This window comes from Tachypleus tridentatus, chromosome 9 (assembly GCF_004210375.1).
Source record: "Tachypleus tridentatus isolate NWPU-2018 chromosome 9, ASM421037v1, whole genome shotgun sequence".
NCBI classification, from domain to species: Eukaryota; Metazoa; Arthropoda; class Merostomata; order Xiphosura; family Limulidae; genus Tachypleus; species Tachypleus tridentatus.
Window position 1 is genome coordinate 78023876 of NC_134833.1, and position 18704 is coordinate 78042579.

The 18704-nt window shown below is 32.5% G+C and overlaps 1 protein-coding gene across 2 annotated transcripts in view; it reads left to right on the forward strand.

The window, feature by feature from the left end:
* Positions 1-18704, forward strand: part of LOC143225550 (uncharacterized) — a 107480-nt gene that overhangs the window by 76248 nt on the left and 12528 nt on the right. For both annotated transcript variants that reach the window (XM_076455203.1, XM_076455205.1), the window contains 10 exons: positions 201-371; positions 3266-3355; positions 3980-4141; positions 11479-11664; positions 13179-13312; positions 13843-13969; positions 14244-14423; positions 17102-17155; positions 17985-18170; positions 18466-18593. In XM_076455203.1, coding sequence (XP_076311318.1) covers positions 201-371; positions 3266-3355; positions 3980-4141; positions 11479-11664; positions 13179-13312; positions 13843-13969; positions 14244-14423; positions 17102-17155; positions 17985-18170; positions 18466-18593 — 1418 coding nt within the window. The remainder of the gene's footprint in view (positions 1-200; positions 372-3265; positions 3356-3979; positions 4142-11478; positions 11665-13178; positions 13313-13842; positions 13970-14243; positions 14424-17101; positions 17156-17984; positions 18171-18465; positions 18594-18704) is intronic.

An 18704-nucleotide genomic window follows, 5' to 3' on the forward strand; every position in this document is an offset into this window, starting at 1 on the left:
TGTGCAATTATCTTTACTTTCCTACCTGAATATTTCAGAAGATTACTTGTGTGCAGTTCTTTATTAAGCAAATGAAACTGAAAGATAAATATTTTAAAAGACTTCCATGATTTTTACAAGAACCTGACTATTCCTAAGATTGTGTTTTCAGTCATATTTTTACTTTTCACTGAAGAGATGTGATTTCCTGCTATTTATAGGTCCAAGAGGGCAAAAAGGTTCTAAGGGACCCCCAGGACAGGTTGGAATTTCTGGTGAAAAAGGAATAACAGGAATCTCAGGAGATAGAGGAATATCTGGTATCCCAGGCCAGGATGGTATTCCAGGAACCCCTGGAGTTCCTGGAATGGATGGATTACCAGGATTAGTAGGTAGGTACTTATATATATATTAATTATATATAATTATTTTTAATATTGATAGTTCTGTATTTTTATTTAAGTAGAGGTCAGAATTTCTTATATATTTTTGTCTAATAAAATATTTCTCTATTTCAGAGTTTTGCAGATTTATAAATTGTTTCTTAAAACATTTAACAATTAATGGTATTTATTTTATTTTGGCTTGTTTAGTTTGATTAGTTTTGGTATGGCAGACTTAGCTAAATGTTATCTATAATTTTTGTATCCTTGTGATCAAGTTTCAGTTTCATTTTGTTGTTAATAATATGATCATTAACAACAAAATGACTGCTGAAGTATCTATGAATGTGTGAGTATACATAGTTTTGTATCTAAAGCAAAACATTATCACTTGAACAGTACACAAGGCTATTAAGTAAACAGTCAGAATAATTTGAAACTTTCTATGTGCCAAATAAGTAAAATAGTAGTTTGTTTAAAAGTTAAGATTTTTTTGCTGACTCTGCTTCTGTATTCAAGACATTGTTACTTTATAAAACTCATTTATTGTCAGATAAACAGAGCATAATAACTATGGTTGTTGTATCTGATGATGGTAACTTAACTGATGAAATGTTATTTATGCAAGCATAAAAATTTTGAGATGTATTGTGTCTCTTCAAAGAAATGCGATTTAAAGGAATGGTTTGTTTTTTTACAATCCACCCTATAGCTAAAATTGGCATTTTAAAAGAGGCGGAACTATCTTTTATGATCAACGTTCACATTCTAATCATTTTACCAGGTTAAGCTAACATCATCAGATACAAAAAAAAAATCAAAAAAAATCTCTGTATATCCAATAATAAACAAGAGTTACACAACAGGGTACTTCCTTTAATTGTTGTTACTTTTTGTTATCTTAATAATGAGAACCAGAAGTAATAACATTATAAATTTAAAAGAAAATTGCTTTTATATTTTTCATTGTTATAGTATTCTTTCTGTAAACATGATGCCATTTTTCACACTTTTTATGTTAACCTTTTACTACAATGTACTTTAATACTATGTGTTAAATATTTATAATCTTATCAATTTGTTCAATGTTGTTGTATGTGTAAGATTATTTCAAAATTAATTTTCCTAGTAAAATATAATTCAAATTATAAGCTGTAAACAATGTACAGGTCACTCATAAGCTTATGAATTTTTATAGTATTTAAGACGTTACTTCATATGAGTTCCAGTTAATACTTGTTTTGTTCATAAGTTTAGTTGCATTTGCCATCAGTGACTTCTCTCCCCATCTTTGAGACAGTTAATGATTTATTTATATGAAATCTGGCATACTGGACTCGTAGTATTTGTACTGGAGAATGAAAATTGTTATGTATTCAACTGTGATGTGACTTGAATCATATTTTCTTTATCTTGTGGTCTCAAGGTAGAGTAATTCTCCTTACATTTACATGAAATCACAAGCTTGAAATTTTGCTATACCTTTATACATTTATAAAGCTTCGAAGTAAATTTTCGAATGTTATATTTAAATAATTTATAATGGTAGTGTTAACAAATACAACTATCAATTGTTTGTAGTTTTGAGGAACAACAACAAATTACCATTGGAAACAACTTGAAATGTTAGTTTATTCAATACTCTCTCATAGTTTGATTTGTTCATTAGTTCTACTATTTTTAGAAATCTTTATTATTTTGTAACAGTTATGAATTACCATTGTTTTACAATAAAACAATGCTTATAATGTACAAGTTTTAATATACATTCATACATACATATGTACTAATTTCATTCTAGGTCTTTCACCATTTTCTGTGAGCAATTGCCACTTATAAACTTTTAGGTACAAAATGAAGTTAGAGCAAGTTTTTTGATGCTTGCATCATTGTACTCCTTTGCTTATGTGTATAAAGATTTGATTGAAAATATTTCTCATGTTTTATTAAAGATTTAAATTGATATCTTATATATTTTTCTTGCGTTGAGCATGTAGCAAATCTACGATCTTTTTATGCTGTCTGCAAAGCAGAATATTTAAAAATATTATAAAATTATCATCTATAACTAGTTATATAAAATAGTTACATGAATGAAACTTCTAGTAATTAGATAAGTTTGATTCATTATTAATTTTTTTTTAAATTACACAATGTCAAATGCTTGTTATAATGATGTCTATTATGTAAAGCAACAACAAAACATGCCCAATATATGCATATGGTTTGAGAGATATACTTACTTTAATGAAGTTTTATCTATATATATTATTGTTTTTCATGCATTAATTCACAATTTTAATATTTTTTGTGAGTTATAAGTCTTTTGTACTATCTTACAATGTCGTACATATCAGTCTAAGACTGTAAACCTTGGACAACAAAGGAGATCAAGTTGTGAGAAATTATTACAGAAAATTGTACTCCATGACTAAATTGGCATTTTAAAAGAGTTGGAACTGTTTTTTATTATCAACTTCCACATTCCAGTTAGAAGACCACATATACTAATTGCTGTAATCCTCAAGAATGAGAACCTTGTTCTAGGACATTCTAGTTCAGTTCAACCCCTGGTTTCACCTTAATATAATTATTGAAATCTATACAAGCATCTCGAGGTGTTTACTTCACTAATTTTTGGCTTAACTTTTATTTTCTTCATAAAGTGTTTTACGCATAACTGTCAAAATTGTTTAAACATTCAGAGAGTTGTCTATTAGAATTAGATGTATCAACTAAAACAAGATATTCCTACTTTTTACGCATAACCAATAATTTTTTCATGTATAACTGCTAAGACAAGTGATTTCTATTACAATATGATAAGAAAACAATATCTTAGTTTGGTTTGATCAGGATGAATTTCAAGTAAGAAAATATTCAGCTTTTCTCTTATTTGAAAGGCATGAGTGGTGAACCTGGAGAAGCAGGAACCCCAGGACAGCCTGGAATACCTGGACAGCCTGGATTAGAAGGAGTACCTGGCCTTAAAGGCATGTGTAGTTGTAAATATAAGAATTTTCTACTAAAGAAAAATGTTCTAGCAATGTTCATTCAGTTTTCATCATTGTATGTACACATGAACATTGGTTCATTTTATGTAATAATAGTTTGTTCAAATTTGTCAACTGTTTATTTTAGCAAGTTGCCATTAGTTTTAATATACTGTTTTATGACATTAAAAATAAAATATGTAAATTTATATTATTAGTTTTTAGAAAGTTTGTTAACATTACTGATTAATAATATCTAATTTATTATCTGAGTTTAACAGTTTATTTCCTATATAATAAGTTATCATTACTTCCTTTTAAGTTCTCAATCTAAGCTAGGTGGTTTGAAACTTAGTTATATTGAAGTGACGTATTTATTAATTATGAAATTTAATTTGAGTGGCTTAGACATTTATCAAGTTAACATTATGATATTTTACTTCATTGTTTTCAGTAATGTAGCTAAATAGTTTGTGGCATGATGATATCAATTTGTTTCTTGGTATTTGAGCTTGTGTAAGAGATTGTTTTTTGTTGTCACTATAAGGTATGAAATATTTTAAATCTGTGTTTCTAGTTCCAGGTGAATGTATTTAAATGCAATTTTACTGTTAAAACTATCAGGAAAGCAAGGAGAGTTAGGGTATGCAGGACATCAAGGACGACAAGGTTTACCAGGATTTAGAGGTGATGTAGGAGAACCTGGACCACAAGGACCTGAAGGTCTGCCTGGAGAACCTGCATTACTTGGTCAGAAAGGTGATTCAGGAGAAGCTGGACTTCCGGGTAGGTAAATGTTTTGAAAGAACATTTTTTTTTCTTCTTCTTTAGTATACATACTTAAATTCTTGGTAGAAATGCAAATTTACCTGAAGATAGTTGTGGAAAACATCTAAGGGTAAAATAATATTTTAATTTTATGACTTGAATAGAGATAAATTAAATGATTCAGTATATCAATGTCTTTAAAAAATGACAAAAATCCACAAATTAATGAACTGAATAAGTATCTCATTTTGTAAATAATTTTAATGATTGGAGGTAATGAAAATACTAAATATTGTAAGTTTTATAATTTATAAGGTTGTGATTAAAGTTCAAGTTTAAGAAAACATTCAGATTTTGGAATTTTGAATTTGAATATGTTAAAATGATAATCTGTATCAAGAAATATTTTTAATAAATAGTCTTAGATGTTTAATAAAACCACTTGCAAAAAAATAGTCTTAGCTAAAGGTACTTCTACATTTAGACTGTTCTTGTCACACTTATTGTTTGTTTTGTATTGGAGAATTAATGAATTACTACATTTTTCTACTCCAAAATAATAATTTACACTGTGGTGCACTTGCTAAAATATGGTGAAATGAACTTTTTCCTCATTATAAGTATATGTTTTGGCTAATTAATGTAACGTAAGTTCTATATACTCATGTCATAAATTTACGTTATCTGTTGCCATTGATTAGATTAATTGATATGTAATTTATGTACTTCTTTTTTGTTAGGAAATGTTTCAGGTAGACAGGTAGGTAAAAAAAAAAGCTCTTAATTCAATATGTAAAAATGATGTATCATTGGACCTAAAAACACTTTACTACTGCTCTAGTACTACTTGTTTTGAAGAACAAAAAAATTAAAGGTGATAATTTATTTTCTCTCAAAATGTAGTCTCATTTAAGAATGTATACATATTTTAAACAGTTAGATATTTTCCAGTAGTTGATAAGTTAAGGAAAAAGAAAAAGTTAGAATTAACAGTGGTTCCTAATGACATAAAACATTTTATTTCAACATGTGAATAATTTGGCTGTAAAAACAAAACAAAACATTTTGGTCATTTTATTGTAGATTATGTTTCTTGAGATATTGTAATAATTTGTGAACTTTTATTATTTTTTTAATGTTGTGGATGATTTAGTGTTTGTAGTAATTGACAAACAAAATTTCAAAGACACCATAATTTTATTTTATTTTAGAATTTCTCTTAACAGAAAACCAGATTATCTGTTAATAAGTAAGTAGTAACTCTTAATGATTGTGATACTCTGCCATCTAAGAGAAGGAAAAAAGATTTTTGAATCTGTTATATATGAAAACATATTTTCCCTCCCATTAATGAAAGGGAACAACACTGAAAAGCAAAGATAAATAGCGTTAAGAGTAAGAATTATTTAATAGGGAGAAACAAAAATATCTGTCTAAATTCTATGTGCTTTAAGGAGTTTTCTAAGCTAATGATGATTCTGTAATATGGCTACTTTGATACAATATGTGGATTAAGTTTGTTTGAACTCAAATGTTATGAGTACCTCTTTAAGAGAGAAAAAAATATCAAAAACTACTCATAAATATCCAATATAGTGGAACAGCATTGAGTTATGTATTGTAAAAGTAAACATAAATAATTCTGTTATTCTCATTTCACATTCTGTTCTACGTGCTTAGTAGTAGAAAAAATCAAGGGGAAATTTCTATAAAGGTGATTACAAGATCTTTTATGATCATTAAGGAATTGCAGAAGAATCATTCAACCTACCTGTTCTGGAGTTGTCCTTCTTAGCATCAACAATACAGTACTTACCTACTCACAAGGTTAGTTATTTTTGTTCAGTGCTGCCCTCTGTGTGCGAACGTTTCTTTATGCATGCCATAAGCCTTCTACTCCACCCTCTTGGAATCAGAACCAACACATCTCTCATGTAAATTATCATGTGTCACCTCTTAACCAAAGGAACATGATATGCTCATATGATGCATATGGTTCCCTCTATATTTCTCTATTGAATGAAACTTCACTTTGTGTTTGGCAGCATTTGAATTAGGACATACTCTTTTATTTTTTTATTGTTGTACGTTTGACTTTAGTTTCCATTCAGAATTTTCAACTTAAATTCTATACTCTGTTTGGATTAAACTTTCTGTGCTATGAATTCTGAAGTTCACACTACCACTTCAAGGAATTTAGACCTCAGATGAGCATGAGTCTTTGGATTTATTTGATTTATGTGTTGGGAGATAAAATGTTATGAAGTCCATCTTTTATCTCCAGCCTTCTTTACAGCTCCAACTAGCAATTCTGCTCCTTTGCTGGCTCATGAGGAATTTGTCCTTGGTTTTCTGTCTCCATAACTTGCCAATCATTACTGTTTTCATTTTGTTGTGTCTTCTAGGCATAATTCAATCTTCATGAAACTATGTCTTAGTGTTGTGATGTTTTTTTATATGCCACTTAATTATTTTTTACCTTATTCTTACTTACTACTTGTAGTTTTTCATCCATCCCCTGATATTCTGATAATGTGCCGCACCTCCCGAAGACTTTAGCAACATATTTCACCCTTTCTTTTTATTGGACTGTTTATCAATTTTATATTAGTATTTCTCAGATTTCTTGTTACCTATTTGAGAGAAGACTCCAAAATTATCTGTCCAGAATTATATGTAGTTTCTTTGTTTTAAGGACATAAGAGATTGTGATGGTGTATTGGTTTGGGTCTGTTTACTCTTGATTTATTATATGGTTTTTCTTTGATACAGTATCATAAATTATTGGGTCTCAGGTGTTGTCTGCCATCAACATTCCACCTCTATAACTATTGTAGCTGCTTGTGTATGTCAGTCTCATTTGTCTCCCCCCCCCAACAAAACAAAAACAAAATTCACCACATCTGGTTTCTTATTTCTCCATTTCATTCTCTCGTTATTGAGCATCCATTGAATGATCAGCATTTGTCAGAAGTGGTTTGGTAATTGCTCTGGCATCTGGCAATCAAACGTTTTTCCCATTCTTCCTGGGGTTTTTGTTCTCATTTCAATCTCGTCATATCAATATCCAAGTTCACCTTGGAGATCTTCTTTCCCTGAGGTAGGTGTTTTCTCCTGGATTATGGATATTGTCTATGGATTTCTCCTATGCTTACCTCATATAATGATATCACCTCTTTCTCATCCTTTTCTTTGGTATGTCTCTCTCAGGTTGGTTAACCAATTTCTGGCTCTCCTGTGAACTTGCTTTAACATCTTTCATGGTTGGTTGAATTTTCTTGACTTTTGCACATCATCTTCATGTTAGGGACTGCAATTTTATAATCTTGTGGGCAGCTGGCTTCTTCTAATTTCTTCTGGATTAGAATCGACCGTTCTTATCCAACAGCTCTTTTCTGTGGTGGCTTGGATGGGCTGGCTGGCCAACATACAGAAGCCCTTCCTCTGACACACTCGCTACCTTGTTGATTTGGAGGTCTTTTTTGATCAAATATCTGTCAAACTCTGCCTTCTCCTTCTTGACTTATTTCAATGGAATTTTAGTTACTCACACCCTCATGGCTCAGTCACTTACTGCTCACAAGATTTTGTTGCTTTTGGGGATATAGTCTTCCATCACAATGCTGATTCTTCTTGCATATGTTCATTTACAATCCTTTGTGAGGGCATGTCATGAAAGGTAGAGCCTTGATTGAGATCTTCTTTCCACTGTATTTCCCTTCCTCCTTTACAAGATTATCTGGATTGGCAGCTGGACAACACCCATATATCAGTAAGTATGCTGCTTCCTTCTCTGCATCTGGATCTACTTTTCATGAATACTTTCCTTCAGGCATGGGAAGTATGAGTGAATCACAACAATTCTTTAGATCAGTGACCTGTGGACTTTGGTACTGTGCATATCACTGTTCTTGAACCTTTGTGTGTATGTTAAACATTATGTTGCTTTCTTCTTCTGAGCAAACATTGTCTAGGAATGATTCCTTTGGCCAATTCTATGGCAGCAGCATATATCACCCAGCATGAGAGCAGCTGATCATGAGATCTATGTTTTGGTCATTCAGTCTCTTTTACTGAGACTATGCCCATCTTGTTTACATTATTACATGTTCTGTGCAGGGTGCTTTCCATTTTATTGTAGATCATCTTTCACATTCTGACCAGATATATCACACTGAGTGGGCATTAGATTCCCTTGTATTTATGGTTCTTTGCCATTAGCAGGGGCCTCCACACAAAGATGCATTTGATATGGGCCTGTACACTTAGTTTCCTCTTTTTTGGCCACTTATACTTTATCCACTGGCTCTAGCAGCTGATATCTTCAGTAAGAATTGGTCACATAAATATCTTTGTGTCCTATCCATCTGATTACTTCATCAAGTGATTTCTTGGCCACTCCACTTCTTGCTTAGTCCTTGTTAATTGCTCCTTATTGACCAGCTCAGCATTGGTTTCCAGTGTTATGTTGGCTACCCCCTGTTCCTTGTTTGCTTCTCCCTTCCTTCTGCTTGATTACACTTTCTACATCCCAACATTCATGTTCTTGTCCAGTTTCACACAGTGAAATACTTTGTTCTTAGCTAGTTCTATCTGGTCATTTAAAGGGTGATGTAAACAATGTAAGTAATAGTTCTTCCGTTGTTGATATACTATTAGAGGGTTTTCTGCTGACTGGTATACCCTGGCTCATGTGGCAGAAATTCTCATAGGAGCCTTGATTCTCCTTGCTTTCAGGATATCATGTGGTTTTCACACCTTACCTCTCATTTTACTGATACTGTAATGCTTTTACTTCCCCAGCTCTTCACATGTTCCTGCAATACTTCCAGTTACACCACTCTTACTGACATCTTACTCTTTTGGATTGGGCCACTTATGTTATCAATCATTCTTTTTCTTTATCTCCATTTAAACCATTTCCTAATGTTCAATGTTACATGATTCCTTCTCTTAACCTGTGGATATTGATGGTCAGACATTTTTACCATTGACATTTCATGTACCCTTCTCCCATTACCTGTCTTTTCTTTATTTGGCTTGTTCTTTCTCTGATAGACCTCGGCAACTCTTTCCCACCTTTACCCTTTGTTGGGTCTGGATAGACTTATGTATCCTGTCAGGGATTTTTGTTCTTCTATACTCTGTTTTTCTACCTCCTGGGATACATGATCTTGTCTTTTTTTACCTCTTGGCAATCATAATCTGTTTTGGTTTTCACCACCTCTCTTTACCAATTGGGCCCATTTTTTGTTTTGATTGGCTTATTCTTTCTGCTTGACTTCTCCCAGTTATCTTCCATCTAATTCTACACTTTATTATTTTTTATCCTTCGTGTCTTCATTTTTCAGTGCAGGAGATTCTGGGTAGTAAGTGGTGCCTAACCAGGTATTCTTTAACTCTAAATCCACACTGTTCAACCATGTTGACTTGCATTTTATCTTCCATGGCTTTGTATGCTTGCGTATGTGATGGATGCTTCATAAGATTACTTGAAGGTGAATAGCCTTGAGATATTTTGCTTTATAAACATGCCTGTCCTAAACCATACCACTCGTGGACTGGATGAGTAAAGTAGAAGGGGATTGTTGCCTATCTTTGCCACACTTGGTGCGAATAATGTTGTATGGGGTGCTTTTCAAAGTAAGGTTTCATGGTCACTCATTGTATCATCTCTGGTGATGATGTTCCTTTGAACACTCCATCACATTGTTACCATTCTTCAAGTGGAGTATGAGAATCCTTGCCACTTTCCAGTTCCAAGCCACTGCAGTAATTGACCATAGAAGCACCCTCTTGAATGAGTTCCACACAAAACAGGTTAGAACCATTTAGTATGTATGTGATGTGGTCTCCACATGAGTTGAGCTGCCACCTTACTACTTGATGTCAGCACCTGATTATGTTTACATAACCACTGGAATTGAGCTGTCACACTTACAAATGACATGGCCTTCTTATAAAATTTACACAACCACTGTAGTTGTAGTTGAGCCATTACATTCATAGGTACACAGACATGGGAGTTGAGCTGTCACCTTATAGGATTACATGGCCTTCATATTCCTTTTAAAAATAAACAGTGGAGTTGAGTCATAATGTTATATCTGTCAAGCTCTGCTGGTATAGCACTCTTACTGGGTGATGTTGCCTCCTCATACATGTCACATATACACTGGAATCATGCTGTCACAATTGCAGTTCACCTGTTTAATTAGGAGCCCCCTTTATACCTTTGCATGGAAGTCAGTTCATAAAGTTGAGGTTTTGGATTTGAATGAATCAATCATTATAATTTCTCACACAAGTTTATGTTGTCTGTCTTTCTCTCCCATTTGTTCTGTCTATATCTCAGGTCACAATAGTGTTGCCTGGGGTTGTTTGATTCTATCCTTGACCATCTATTGTTCTCTTTTTATGGATGTGTTATTGTCTTTGGATGATGCAAGCATGTGCTATGGTTGGAGGAATTTATTCCATTTGATAGTACTCTGCTCTAAACTGGATGACAATTTATGGATCAATAGATCAGTAATGATCCACAGGGCATATCCAGAAATCAGTATGGGTCTTAATTCCCAATTGTTAGATTTGAGATGAAGATAGTATGATCCTCATCCTACCCTTGTGGGGATGTCAGTATCTCATAAGGAGGTTCTGGATTTAGTTGACTTATTGAGTACAGTTCACTATGTGCTAGGCAGCACTGGACAAGAATAGTTTATTTTGTGAGAGGAGGTAAAGTATATATTGGAAATACATTTTCAATACAAGAAAATTATAACTTTCAGGGTAGCTTTTGTGTAAAAAATGATCTAAGTTGATTGATATTCATATGTATGGCTACCCATATTTTATTGGTCTGTGTAGAAACTCCAGAAAAATAATGCATAAACAACATCTTAAGCAATTGGAAGTGTGTAATACATAAATTTGTAACATATATAATTACTGAATACATTATGCAATATTTAGATAACAAATAATGAACATATACTCTTTTAGTAGTTCAAGATGAACAGTTATGCTGGATATATTTCCTGGAGAGAAATAAACCATTAGAAGTATTACTTATATGCAATATTTGTTTTACAGAAATATTGAATTTGATGCTTCCCAGGATAAATATTGAATTGCAAAATTACTTTTAGGTTTAGTTTGAGCGTGAAGGTGTATGAGTGAAATTTCATAAGTAATGAACTATGAAAGAGTAACAACTCAGTTGTTACTTGTTAGAATACATCCTGAGAATCAAAAAACTGGCTTTGCTAAAAAACTAACAAAAGCACTTTAATTTCTCCTTAGTTTTGAAATTTATATACATTTGTTTGTACTTTTCCATTTGAAAATGTTAGGTCCAACAGGAAGACCAGGACCTTCTGGTTTACCAGGAAAACCAGGACCTAAGGGAGAACAAGGAATCCCAGGAGAAGCTTTTGGAGCAGAAGTTGGACCTAAGGGTCCTAAAGGAGATAAAGGTTTTATAGGTGTTACAGGGCCTTCTGGACTAAAAGGACGTATGGGAGGCTTGGGTGCACCAGGTAAACTATTTGTGAAATTTTTTGTATTATATAGTTATTCATTTTTGTTACACACCAAGTATTCTACTGTGTATGTATGGTGTATCATTCCATAAATTATTCAGCACACATACTGTGTTTCCTTCTGTGTGTTGAATTTTTGTATATTAAATATACAAATCTAAAGAACAAATATCCTGCAATTTCGAATATCTCCATTGTTACTGTTGTTTACCCATTCCACATTAAGATGAGATTTGTTCACAGAATTTAATGTCTTGTCAGACCATCATCATGCAACAGCACCCTTAGTCTGTTAATACACTCTGATTAATCTTCTAGACAGATGAACAATCACACACACACACACACACACACACTATACACCAAGCCAAACACTGAAACAAGCATGTTAAATATGTTATGCAAATACCACATACTTCATTTTCTTATAGTGCCCATTTTAAATATGTATAGAGTTTTTAAATTTCCAAAGTTCTTGTTTGGAACCTGTGAAATCTTACTGATATTGTATGTCAACTTCAACAGTATGTGTTACTTTCTGTAACACATTTTGGGAAAGAAAGCTGCCAACTGTTTGTATTGTATTGTGCTTTACATTACTGTATAATGTCGAGTCTTAATTAGTCAGTGAAAGCAACTTACTGTTTTGTAATGTTTCAAGTACAACCTTATGAACATGCTAATATTATGTTCTATTTCCATACAGTTAGCCTTCTTTTTTTTCTTCTTACTACTGGCTTGTAGCATTATTAAAACTATGTGAACAATTTTTTTCATATTGTTAAACATATACATGTTGTCATGACTATAATGTTGTAAAGATGTATATTTCTGTAGTTAGTGATACCAGCAGTTGGAGTTTTTATGTAACTGTGTTCTCAAGTTGAAATTTGTGTAATAAAATATCTTTGTTTTAATGCATTACCTTTATGGAATTTTGTTATTGAAACAGATAGAATAATCTCCTGTATTTTATTCATATAATGACATAAGTGTTTTTTTTTTCATGTATTGTGTGGAAGTTAAACAAATGTTTAGTTTCTAAAATATATTTTACTGAAATGTTATTAACAAAAGCACAAGTTTATGACACGAGCATCTTCTTTTTACTAAAAAAAAACAAAACCTTCCACTCAGCTCATTGCACAAAATATTGTATCATGCTGTGATGAATCTCAATTAGATGGAAATAAGATTTGGAATGTATAATATGACCTTGATTTCTTGTGTTTTTCTGAGGTAACTGGATTGTATATGAATTGACTAGGTTCCTCTGAAAGATGTCTATTTGCTGAGGCAAATGATTAACTATAACTTTGAGTATTAAATTCTTGTTGCCACTCAGTCATTAGGTCTGGTTTGTAAAATTGCCTTTAGAACAGTAAAATCTGGAAAAGAGATTGTGTAGTGTAGAACTGAAAAATGTAATTTTCAAAACTAGTAAGTGACCAGAACAGTAACTCAGATTATTGTTATCCTTATCAAATTGGTTAGTATTCCTCTCTGGCTAGGGAATGATGGAGCCAAGGGTGATAAAGGATCTAAAGGTTTCCCAGGCTATCCGGGACGTGATGGCTTTCCAGGACGTCTTGGTCCTAAAGGAAGAAGTGGTCTACCAGGTTTCCCTGGTATTCCAGGACCAAAGGTCAGTTTAAGCTCATATTGCTTCATTACTGGCAATAAGGGTTAAGGAACACTAACATAATGTAATATTCACAGAAAACAACAGAAAAAAGTTACAGTTGTATAAGAATAACTGTTCTGTAAAATATCCAAATAGTTTAGAATAACTTATAAGCAAATAAATATTAACTTGCAAGTACTAAGACAGAATATAACTGATGATATATTTCTGTTTCTGTCACATTCAATTGCATTGTTATAATTTTTAAAAGTTCTTCATGTAATAACATTAACTCTTGAAAATATTATCAAAAATAATCTTGAGACAGTCGACTCTTGTAGTTTTTATAAACTAATATATTTAACATTTAGTATATAAAAAAAAGGCTTTCAAGTATTTATCTATAAGATTTAGTATAGCACACCTAACACCTTCGACACTATGGGATAAGATTATAGAATACATTATGCTACCAAAGGAGATATAGTACTTTATTATAAAACTAATAAATCAAACTGACAAGTGAAGAACAATTATTTACTTATCCATAGGGAGAGAGAGGATTAGTTGGTTCACCTGGAGTAAAGGGACCTGTAGGAGATGAGGGATCTCCAGGTAGGCCTGGATTAGATGGACATAAAGGTCAAGTTGGAGACAGTGGAGAACCCGGACAACCAGGTGAAAATAAAATGTCATCTTTACCTAGTTTGCTTGTTTAGTGTTCACTGTTTTGTTATGGGAAGAGAAGTAGCACAACTCTAATAAAGTAGAAAGTGATAAATACATGTTGAATAGTTTTTGTTGGATTTAAAAATATGTTAGATTATTTAAGATATTTTAGATAACTGCAAACTAGTTGAAGTATATAAAGAAAATTTTTATATCAGGGATCTTAATTAAGTTTTGGGTTGTATAATATTGAAACTAAACTGTTATTTTTTAATTTTAATAGGTCTCTCCTCTACCAAAGTAAACAGAGGTGACCATGGTGAACCTGGGTCTCCAGGACTTCCTGGGTTTCCTGGAGAGAGGGGAGAATCTGGGTTTCCAGGAATACCTGGATCAAAAGGGGAACAAGGAGATCTTGGATTTGAAGGCTATCCTGGAACTTCTGGAAGAGATGGACCAAAAGGTACAATACATGTAAAGTAACTCATGAGAAGTATACTGTTTGTAGCTAAGATAAGATATTTTATTGTACAGAGTGCTTATGAATAAAGATGAAACCTCTGCTGTGGGTCAAACATATTATAGAGTACATGTAATAATGCTGTTATCGATGGATCTTTGCTTTAATATGAGTTATATGCATAGCCAGGCACTATTATTAATGATAAGAAATTTTATAAAGGTTACATATATGGTGGTTGGATAAAATAATAGAGAAACTTCACCTATTTAACTAAAGTTTGGTATCCCTAAGAGAAGTAAATGTAACTATCATATTCTATATCACTGAATTTATATGTGTACCAATATTAAAACTAAGGAAGTATGTTAGATATTCAAAAAGGTGTGATGGAAGGTGAATATTCAGCTGTATACTTACTAATTCAAGCACAAAATAATTAATTTATCCAAAAGAACAATCTTAAAAGTGATTCCCATCATGAATATAGAAAAATAAAAACACATTGACAAGGATAATAGTTGTCATAAAACTGAGTTTAAAGATTGTGACAAATGAGCATTAACTTGAATAATGAGACAAAATAAAGACAAAAGTATCAAAAGTGTGTGTATTACTTCAGGTTAAACTACAACAGTTAATTTCTTCACAACAACTCAAAGAAAGTTGCAAAAGATAAGTTATTATAGTAGATCTGTCAGTTAGAAACATCTAATAACACCACAAAAATGCAAAACGAATGGTGTCAAAAACACAAAAATTGAACTAAATGTTAGTGGAAGAATGTTGCTTGACCAGATTAATCTTATTTTGTACTCTGCTCATCAATTGGATGTGTTTATACATGATGAAAACCAAGACGAGCTTATAACCCTACATGACTTGTGCCATTAATTAGGTATGGTGATGTTCTGTGATAATATAGAAAGAGTTTTGTTTGAATTTTTTAGTGGTTATTATCTCAGCGAAAGGTAAATTGGCAAAACAATCATTACTTGAACCTTATTGATGAATTTTATGGAATAAAGCATGTCTCTTTCAAGAAGATGATGTACCATTTCATACTGTTGAAATTATTACTGATTGGCTCTGAAAAGTGTGAAGAAGAATTTGAACCAACACCACAGCCACTGACCTTGGATGTTATCAGATTAGTATTTATGGTCAGTTTTTGAATCTAAGTTTTATAGCAGATTTCCACTACCAACATTACCTCCACCATTAGAAGAAACATTGATCAACAAATGATCAAAAATATCATTTTCTGGTTCACAGCACTTTGTTTCAACATTACCGTATTATGTTAATGCTGTAAAAAAAACAGCATTATATAGTTATCTGTAGTTATCATGTGACTGAATTTTTATATACTAGAACTACAGTTTGACATTTCATAGGTAGTGTGGTGCCATGAAAATTGGTTGCTTTTCGGAAGTGTATGTAATAGCCTTTTCCAATGCAAAATATACATCTACTTTTGCCTTAAAGATGGTCTCAGATCAAGGATTTAGAATTTTCAAGATAAGGATACTCCTTATATTGAACTGCAATCAAAAGTAAAGGAATGTAGATATAACTTGGAGCATCAGGACCACACAGAAGGAGACCTGCAATGAGTCATATTGCAGCTGTGTTAAGCAAAGTATGGCATCTAGTAATAAGTGAGAATTCTCGAGTACAAAGATCAATGGCAAAATCTATCCATGTATCCCAAGCAAAAGTGAGTGTGCTCTGTAATCAAGAAAGATGTCCAGACAAGAAGAGTGACTCAAGTCATGTGGGTCTACTTGCTTCCATGACATATCCAGGAAAGGAAGACTCTCTTTAGAACAATTCATATGTGTACCTTGGTGATTGCAAAACGTCCCTTGCCATTTAGTACTGGACACTTATAAAAGTATTGTCACAGCGTGTTGCAAAATGTTTTTTAAGAAACTAATGATCATCACTGACTACTGTGCCAAGGGCAAACTAGGAGTTAGGAGACTTGGTAGAGAGGTTAAGATGAATTCTACTTTCAACTAGACTAATGTTTTGGACCTCTCTATAACACAAATACAAGTTCTGTAAAGAAAACAAGATCAGCAGGGAAGTGTTTCTTTAAGATAAGGCTTCCAGTCATATTTACTGTTCAATCTCAACATATCTCAACCTAGGGAAGCAATATATATTAATGCTATACCATATGGAAACATACTGGTCAAGTTACCAGAAATAGCACCTGTAGATTTGTTTGTGCAGTTAGTTCACTGGAAAGGGCACTAATAAATTGTCATTGTTTACACCAGATGAAATATAGAAAGCATGCTGGGAGAAACCATGTTCATTAGGCAAGATTTCTTACAACAAAACAGTGGTAATTGCTGTAGGGCTATTTGTCAAGATGCATGGTTGTCAGATAGAGCATGACAATATCTGGTGACAGGGAATATAATGGTGTGTTAAGGCTTCAAAATAGTTTGAATATAATGTACTCAACTTTGTATTATCTGCTGATGGTGGAACAACTCCATATTAATAAAATAAATGTAGAATTTAATAGATGTTTCCATTATTTTGTCTAAATCTTTAGATAGTGGCTTTTAATACAAACTGGATTTTAATAGAAATAGTACACAAGTTGTTTTGGAAATAAATCATTATGTTTGTAATTCTGCTTTTTTTTTTATTTATTTATACAGGTTATCCAGGAGAACCTGGCAGAATCGGTGAAGAAGGAAAACCAGGTTATCCAGGTGAGTTACTTTTCATATGTTATTATGTATTTGCAAGTGTTAGAGTACTAAATGTATATTTCAATTTTGTTTACCTGTGTATAATTTAAGGACAACAAGGACCTTTTGGTTCATCTAGGCCATACCACCCACTAAACAAAGCTTTAGAATGAAAATAAAACACTCAGACACAATCTTTATCATTTAATATGTACCAACCCTTCTTTTAAATGCTCTTAAACTATCTGTATTAATCACATCTGAAGGTAACTCATTTCCAAGACTGATGATTCTGTTAGAAAAATAAAGCTGTCTTAGCTGGAGATGACTCCTACTTTGCCACAATTTATATTTGTGTTCCCTAATTCTAACATTCTAACCTAATATAAGGAGTCCAAGAATGAACACAGCTCTTCATATATGGCTTAACCTATGACTTTTATTCGATATTTCTGTAGATACAATCTAAAAAATTTTATTCTACCATTAAAAGTAGCACATAGCTTGGATGACTTAAAAAGACTGATTGACAGACACTTGTAGATATGTTTTATGAATTTTTCATAAAAGTTGAGGCCAAGTCTAATTGAAACTGTTTAGATGATTAGGATTTGATGTAAAATGTTTACATTAGTGATCAAAAACAGAAAAGTAATATAAAAAACAAATATTTTCAATAAACCAAAATGTGGTTAGAGTGGGGTAAATCAGCATTATATGCATTGTATTTGTCATGTCTTAGAAACATTGTTTTCAATAGTAAGTCACTCAAATATAAAAGGTTGGGATGATTTCATGTGTAATTTAATTACAAGTCAGACATTGTACAAGTATATTTTTAATTCTATAGGTTCTAAGGGAGAGCCAGGTACTCTAGGCATACCTGGATTTCCAGGTCTCCCAGGCATACCAGGTGCCAAAGGAGAACAAGGTGAAGTAGGAGAAATGGGTTTGCTGGGCCCAAAGGGTTATCAGGGAGTTAGTGTAAATGGTCCAAAAGGTGAACAAGGTGAAGTTGGATACCCAGGGGATCCAGGTAAGTACAGCATGATTAATTTGAATGGTTTTGTTTTTAAAGCATGAATTGAAGGTTATTTTAAATAAATGCTATTCCCTGCCATATTTCACATCTAACACTTTCTTCACCATTTTCTTGTATTAACTGATGATGTACAGGTTAAGTGATCTGCAAAATTAAGGAAGTGCAAGGTGAAAAATGTTCACAGTAAATTTATGTTGAAGTTAAAATAAGTTGCTGAACATAGAAACATTGGGATATTATATCTAAGTGGATACTAAGTATAGCATTTTAATGAAAATTGCTTTTTTAGGTCGTTTTGTGATTGGTCCAAAGGGTGAGCCTGGTATTCCTGGAGAACCTGGTTTGATTGGACTTCCAGGAGATGATGGGTTTTCAGGAATTAGCACTCCTGGGGAGAGAGGTATACCTGGACTTCCAGTAAGTAGGATTTTTAATTTAGTGACTTTTGAGGCTTTATGTTCTAAAAATTGTTTATTTGCTCTTCAGTGACTGTTTGTTCAGACTACATGTATTTTTAAGAAGAAATTT